At 35.5% G+C, this 8313-nt stretch overlaps 1 protein-coding gene across 1 annotated transcript; it reads left to right on the forward strand.

Annotated features, from left to right (window-relative positions):
• Nucleotides 1-653: 653 nt before the first annotated feature.
• Nucleotides 654-1829, forward strand: TENT5D (terminal nucleotidyltransferase 5D). Its single transcript, XM_028523321.2, has one exon. The coding sequence runs from the start codon at nucleotides 654-656 to the stop codon at nucleotides 1827-1829; it is 1176 nt and encodes a 391-aa protein (XP_028379122.1).
• The last annotated feature ends 6484 nt before the right edge of the window (nucleotides 1830-8313 follow it).

Genomic DNA, 8313 nt, shown 5'->3' on the forward strand with positions numbered 1-8313 from the left:
TCGTGTTTATTTTCATAATAATGCTTATTTCCTAAGGCTTTTTTTTAATTCTAAGTTAATTTTCTGTGAAATATATATAAAATTAATTCTCTCATGTTCTTAGATTATAAATGTTATATATTGCTTTTGAACATTATGCCATCATTATGCCATTCTATCAGTTGGGTCTAACACAGAGCCATGCTATCTTGATCTCACTTAAATTCATTTTGACAGTGAATCTCAATGATGTATTATGATTATCTCATGAACAAAATTTTAACACCAGACAAATACAAGCATTATAGTATTTATATGAATAAAGATTGAAAAAGGGCCACCATTTTACATGAAAATAATTATAATTCTAATAAATCCCTGATAATGTTGTTTGCATGTACTAATGCATCTAACAATTTTGAAATCAAAGTGGCTTTATTTCACTTATAGATTTAACCACAATAGATACAGTGATAATTTACTTCCTAGTATTAGTTTTATTTATTGTATGTTGAGAATAAGTCTATTTTTAACTTTTCCCCGCTTTTTTATGTATTGTTCAGTTACAGTTATTTTTGACTTTTTTATACACTTTGGGTATAACACTGATTTCATGATGCTAACATTCCCTTCCAATATTCTGCTTGCTTTCCAGTTGAGTTACAGACTTCAAAATGTCTGAAACTGCATTCAGCAATCTCACTTGGGATCAAGTTGTAATACTGGATCAAGTGTTAGATGAAGTAATTCCAATTCACGGAAAGGGGAATTTTCCCACATTAGAGGTAAAACCAAAACATATCATTCATGTTGTAAAAGATCAACTGATAGAGCAAGGAATCATTGTTAAAGATACCCGATTGAATGGTTCCATTGCAAGTTACATACTTGCAAGCCACAATGGAATCACCTATAAGGATCTGGATATTATTTTTGGTGTTGAACTACCAAATGATCAAGATTTTCATGTTGTTAAGGACATAGTTCTAGGTTGTCTACTTGACTTTTTACCAAAAGGTGTAAAAAAGGAAAAGATCACCCTAAGGATCATGAAAGAGGCTTATGTGCAGAAGATGGTCAAAGTTTGCAATAAGTATGATCGTTGGAGTCTCATCTCTCTTTCAAATAATAATGGGAAGAATGTAGAGCTCAAATTTGTGAATTCACTCAGACGACAGTTTGAGTTCAGTGTAGATTCCTTTCAAGTTCTTTTGGATCCCATGTTAGATTTCTACTGTGACAAAAATGCTAAGCTAGCCCAGGAATCCTATCCTGTTGTGGCAGCTGAAAGCATGTATGGAGATTTTCAAGAGGCAATGATGCATTTGCAAAACAAGCTTATAGCTACCAGAAAACCTGAAGAGATTAGAGGTGGTGGCCTTCTGAAATATAGCAACTTGCTGGTTCATGGCTTTAAGCCAGCTTGTGAAGCACAAATCAAGAACCTAGAACGTTACATGTGTTCTAGATTTTTCATTGATTTTCCTGATGTAGGAGAACAGCAAAAGAAGATTGAATCATACCTCCACAACCATTTCACAGGTGAAGAAAAGAGCAAGTATGAGTACCTTATGACCTTGCGTAGAGTTGTAAGTGAAAGCACCGTTTGCCTCATGGGTCATGAAAGAAGACAGACAATCAATATGATTACTTTTATGGCTTTAAAAGTACTGGGGGAACAGAATATTCTACCCAATACAGACCATGTAACTTGCTTTTATCAGCCTGCTCCATACTTTACTGGTGAGAGACAGTATCCTCCTTATTATGGAATACCTGGACTACCACCACCTATTTTCTTTCGGCCATACTACCCAATGAACATTTATATGCCAAATAGTATGAAGTAAAATACATGCAACAGAAACTTTGCTTTAATTAAACACCTCTTAAAAAGCAGGTTTCCACATTCCATAAAATGTAAGATCTATTTTCATTTTTGCATGTTACCAAATATTTTCCATCAATTCTAGCTTAAACATTATAGTAAATAATCATCTGTGAACTTACCACTTCAAATGACTTTCAAATGTTATTGATTACCTATAATACTTTTAAGATACAATGGACCACTTAAAATTATTTTTAAATCTTACTACTTGTGGCTTTCAAATTTGCTGTGACAAATACATTAGACAGGCCTACATCTTTCATTAAAGTATAAAAGAACAGATTCATGGTTTAAAATTGAGAGGTAAAGACAAATGCCAGCATTTGGTCAATTCCTTTGTTACATTCATTTTTTTTCTAGTAAATGTTACTGTCAGTGGATTTTCAATACTTAACAGAAATGACTAATTTCAAAAACAACAGATGTAGAAGACATTAAAATCCTGGACTTGCAAGCATTTATTTTGTTTATCAATTAAATTGGGTTAGATACAAAATCTTACTGTTGTTTGAAAGAACATTGAAAAAAATGATACTGGAAAACACTGGGCATTAGTAATTTACCAACAATCAAGTTATTTTGTGGATTTGAAGAGTAATATCATCTGGCTGTAGGACTACTAATGTGACTAGTTATAGAGTTTTCTTGATTTTCTGCCAAATAAGTTAAAAAGAATGAAACTGACCAACTGTAATATGAAAGCTTTTCATCATCCATTAAATAGAGACTTTGAATGGCAAATTGCCAAAACAGGCAGAGTTTTTTAGTCATGGCATTTATCATTTTTATTACCTACTTGGGAAGCATCTTAATATATCTGGAGACATTCAGTATTAATAAATGAAAATATTTTAAAATAACTAAATGAAGCATGTTTTTTTTTTTATTTTGGCTTTACCAAAGATAAGTTTCTAATGCGCCACTCAAGTGCCTTCTATGTGAATTTTTCCATAACAATTTACTGAACAATTGCATATATTCATCAGGTATGTGAATATCTACACATTACAGTACATCAGATATACTGCTATCAAATCTACCAGTGGGAGTAAAATGGTATTTTCTTTGTATAATGAAGAAAATAATCCATGACAACTATTATCTGGTATGATAGAATGGGAACTGTCCTGAATGAATATAGATAAGGCCATCAGAAAACTTCAATATTTTTATTTGCTTCTAATTTTTTATGAGTATCCATGTCCGTTTTCACTAACAATTCCAAGTTTTTCCATCACAACATCACCCAGCAGGCATATTATGAGAATTTGTTCCTTGTGACTATGCTTAATCTGTCTCCTCTGTATTAGAGTATTGGACACAAGAGGTATACCAAATATGGCATTTTCAGGTAACCAGTTTTTCAGATGTTTTCTATCATAGCACCACTGCCTAATATATATGTCATGGTATATACACATATATGTATATCACATATACATATGCATATATATGATATATATGTATATATCATATATGTATATATGATGTATGTATATAATGTGTGTACGCATTATATATATATTATATATAATCAGTCACACAATGCTGAGGCTTTAAAACATATAGATTCATCTCCTTGCTTGGGACAAATAAAGATTTAATGAATGCTTTTTTTAAGGAGAAAATTTAGTAATCTATTGACAGAATTTATTAGATAAAAACAATTGATCTTTCTGCCCTAAGTATACTCTTTAGTATTCAATTTGTGAGAGTACCTAAAACTTGTGCCTAAAACTATAATATATGCTGTATTAACAGAACCAAAAAATATTCCAAAAGATTTAGGAAAAGTATGTAGGAATAAAAGAAGTATGATGGTGATCAAGTGACATATACTTTATGTCAAAGTATACAAACAAAAAATTTTAATTCCTATAGAATATTACCTTAAATATAAACTATTAATAGATTATTTACCTTCACTAATTATAATGCAGTGTCATACTTATTGAAAAATTTCAGTATATTTCAGTGTATTTCACTAAAAAATAATGTGTTGGAAATAACTGGTTAGATTATGTGAAATTTTCAGATCTCAATCCATTCTGACTGCATGATACTGTCCTATGACTATTTTTTCAATTTGTCTTTAAGTTCCCAGTTTATGAAGGACTGATACAAGGTAGGATAGCAAAATCTTAATTGATTTTTTATTGTTGTTTGTTCATTTACAGTTGTCCTTTAAATAAAGATATTCTGCTATTTTAAAACAAATCCCACATATCTGAAAAATACATCTACTTTATATTCAACCACTGTTACTAGATTTAATTGAAAAAGTAAAGTTTCACTTTGACAGTTTGTGGCTAATTGTTTCATTTCACATAGTCCCTGTTTAGATTGAGTGAAATCAGTAACTTCCTTCTAGTTTGAAAAGTGTTTTTAGAAAGTTCTTTCCTTAGCTCTGGCTGGTGTGGCTCAGTGGACTGAGCACCAGCCTGCAAACCAAAGAGTCACTGGTTTGATTCCTGGTTGGGACACATGCCTGGGTTGCTGGGCCAGGTCCCCAGTAGGGGGCGCATGAGAGGCAACCACACAGTGATGTTTCTCTCCCTCTCTTTCTCCTTCCCCTCTCTCTAAAAATAAATAAATATAATCTTAAAAAAAGAAAATTCTTTCTTTAAAGTTCTTCCATATAAATGAAAGTTTCAACCTACAAAGCAAAGAATTAAGGCAATTATTCAAATAATTCTGGCCAGAAACATGTCACTAAGTAATAAACAAGGAAAAGTGGGCTTAAGTTATATGCCAGACCAAAAATAACTGTCGAATATGAGAAAAGTCCTACAATACCATTTCACTGGATGTGGAACAAGTCATCCAATAAAAATAAATGTAGTTAGAAGATTTGAATTCAAAGCATATTAAAACCATAAGTTTTTATCTTAAAGGTGTGTTTCAAGTTTTAATTCAAATCCAATTGTTTAGCATTAAAGAAAATATCAGTTAAAGGAATTATTGTCACTAAGTGGGCAATGGAAATGTAAACATCTAAATGAAGTTACCCAGCACCAAGTAAAATTGCTGATATGATTTTCTGCACTAAGTAGACAGATGTACATATTAACTTTAAACAATTCAGCATTTTAAGAAGGCTGTGAATATAAATATAGCCTTTATAAATGTCTTAGGTGTCTTTTTAGCCTTCTAGTTTACATCACCAGTTTTAGTCTTTTACTGCAAAAATTTTGAAGTGTTCTCCAGAACTCACTGTGTTTCTGTAAATAAAAAAGCTTTTTTTTTACAGGAAAAAAAACTTTAAGACTATTAAAAATACTCCAGTAAGTGATGACTGAAATGTCCAGGTTGAGTGTATTTTGTATCTTTGTTTTAATGTTGACTATGTGTTAAATCATGTAGTTAACTTTTACATGTTATTGCTCATTATAATGTATGTACTATTTTGGAAAATGTATGTTACTGTTGACAAAAACATTAATGTTATATGAACACTTCAAGATCTTTTTGGTACTATTTTTAAATGGATGATAATTGTACTCTTATTATTCATCTAATAGCTCTTGTCTGTTTAATTTTCTTTGCCTCATGCTTTTATGCACTGTGTGGAAAAGCACTATAGAGATTCTATTATTAAATAAGTTTTTTAAATAAAATCACTTTGTATGTTAAAATATTTTACATTATATTTTATTGACAGTTGTCCTGTTTTTTCCCCCTTTGTCCCCCCTCCATCCAGCACCCCCCACTCCCTCAGACAATCCCCCACCATTATTCACATCCATGGATCATGCGTATAAGTTCTTTGGCTACTCCATTTCCTATGCTGCACTTTACACCCCCGGGCTATTCTCTAACTATCTATTTATACTTCTTAATCTCCTCACCTCTTAACCCATTCCCTCACACCCCCTCACATCTGGCAACCTTCAAAATGTTCTCCGTATCCATGGTTCTGACTGTTCTTCTTGTTTGCTTAGTTTGTTTTGTAGACTCAAATGTTGATATGTATTTTGCCATTTTGTTGTTCATACTTTTGATATTCTTTTTCTTAAATCAGTCCCTTTAACATCTCATATAATACTGGTTTGGTGATGATGAACTCCTTTACCCTTACCTTGTCAGGGAACTGCTTTATCTGCCCTTTGATTCTAAATGATAGCTTTGCAAGGTAGAGCAATCTTGTCTGTAGGTTCCTGCTTTTCATCACTTTGAATATTTCTGGCTGCAAAGTTTCTTTTGAGAAATCAGCTGACAGTCTCATGGCAACTTCCCTATAGGTAAGTAGCTTCTTTTCTTTTTCTGCTTTTAAAATTCCCTCTGTATCTTTAACCTTTGGCATTTTAATTATGATGTGTCTTGGAGTGGGTCTCTCTGTATCCATCTTATTTGGGACTGTCTGTGCTTCCTGGACTTGCATGTCTATTTCTTTCACCCAATCAGGGAAGTTTTCTTTCACTATTGTTTCCAATAGATTTCCAATTTCTTGCTCTTTCTCTTCTCCTTCTGGCACCCCTATGAGGCAAATGTTAGACCTCTTAAACTTGTCCCAGAGGCTGTTTATACTACCCTTATTTTTTTTTTGTATTTTTTCTTCTTGTAGTTTTGTATGACTGTTTTTTGCTTCCTAATGTTCCAAGTTATTGATTTGGTTCTCAGCTTCACCCACTCTGTTGTTTCCCTGCAAATTTTTCTTTATTTCAATTAATGTATCCTTTGTATCCTCCCACACACACTGGACCTTTTTATGCTGCTGAGACTTTTACTAAGTTCCTCAAGCATCCTTATAACCAGTGTTTTGAATTCTGCATCTGATAGATTGCTTATCTTCATTTTGTTTATCTCTTTTTTTAAGTTTTGATCTGTTCTTTGATTTGGGCCATGTTTCTTTGTCTCCTCATTTTGGCAGCCTCCCTGTGTTTGTTTCTATGTATTAGGTAGAACTGCTATGACTCCCTGTCTTGGTAGTGTGGTCTAATGTAGTAGATGTATTATAGGGTCCAGTGGCATGACTTCCCCTGTCACCCAAGCTGGGTACTCAAGGTGCACCCTTCAAGTGGGCTGAGTTCACCTCCCTCTTGTAGTTGAGCTTTGGTTCCTGTTGGCAGATCAATGGGAAGGGTCTACCCAGGCCATTCAGCTGCAAGGACTGGCTATGACCCCTGACCACCAACCTCTGCCCTCCATGGAGGATGAGCTGTGCAGGGGCAGGGTGGTGGTGCTCCTATGTGGTCTGTAGCTGTCCACTGGGTGTGCAGGCCCTGGGGTCTCCCAGGTGGTGTGGGCCAAGGTCAGCCCCTACCTGTGTTCTGCCCAGGGACTCCCTGCCTGAGCTATAAAGCAATGTGAGATACCTGCTACTTGTGCTGGGCTTGGAGAACCCTAGAGAATCCTGGATTCACACACACACACACACACACACACACACACACACACAGCAAAGCCAAGGTTTGAAGCTAGGCTGACTGATGCCTAGTGCCAGGCCTGGGGCTCACTGAGGCCAGCTGTTGCTTGTCTGAAAGCATTTAACAAGTTGTGCAGTGTGAACCAAGACCAGCCGTTCATACAGAGGAACAGCTTGAGTGGGCTCATAAGTTGGGTGGGCCAGAGTCTCTGGGGATCTCCAAAGCTGGTCATACAGTATTAGTCAGGTTGATGGAGTCTCAGATATGGTACCATTTTGCCAGCTCTGTGGCCTGGTGGCTCTGTGGAGGAAGGGTTTAGAAAAGTGACAGTGACCTCTGCTCGCCCCGATGCCAGACCATTCAGTTTCTCCCTGTATGCCACTGGTGCCTTTCAAGCTGCTACACTGGTGCTGGAGGTCAGAGGGAATGAGTCTGAGTAGGTGAGTCTGTGTGTGGGTTCTTTAAGAGGAACTGCTTGGGGCTCCAAGTTTCTTCAACCAACTCAATGCCTGCTGGCTTTGCAGCCAAAAGTTGTGGGGACTTATCTCCCTGGCACTGGAATACTGGGCTGGGGGGGCCTGGTGTGGGGCTAGGACTCCTCACTCCCAAGATATCCCTTCTGAATTTTTATCTACCACACTCTTTATCCACCACATGTAGGTGTGGGACCAGCCCATTCTGTGTCTGCAGCCCTCCTACCAGTCTGGATGGCTGTGGTTTCTTAAATTCCATAGTTGTCAGGCTCATTCAACTCAATTTCTGATAGTTCTGAGTGATGGTTCTATATTTTAATTGTAATTTTGATGTGGTTGTGTGAGGAGGCAAACCATGTCTGCCTATGTTGGCATGTTCATTTTTGAAATAAAATCCCTTTGAAACATGCAGTGTTGTGCCAATTGCAAAATGGGTAAATGCCTATTATTTCAAATATCACCAAATGAATTGTTTGCAGTGTGTTGAAAAAGTACTTAGAAAGGAACTGTACCCTGAAATTTGTACAGAATCCCCACTGATAATAAGAAGGGACTGACCTTCAGTATAATATGGCTTTATATAGTTGACTTTCACCATTAATAA

Source organism: Phyllostomus discolor, chromosome X, assembly GCF_004126475.2.
Source record: "Phyllostomus discolor isolate MPI-MPIP mPhyDis1 chromosome X, mPhyDis1.pri.v3, whole genome shotgun sequence".
In the NCBI taxonomy this organism is placed as follows: domain Eukaryota; kingdom Metazoa; phylum Chordata; class Mammalia; order Chiroptera; family Phyllostomidae; genus Phyllostomus; species Phyllostomus discolor.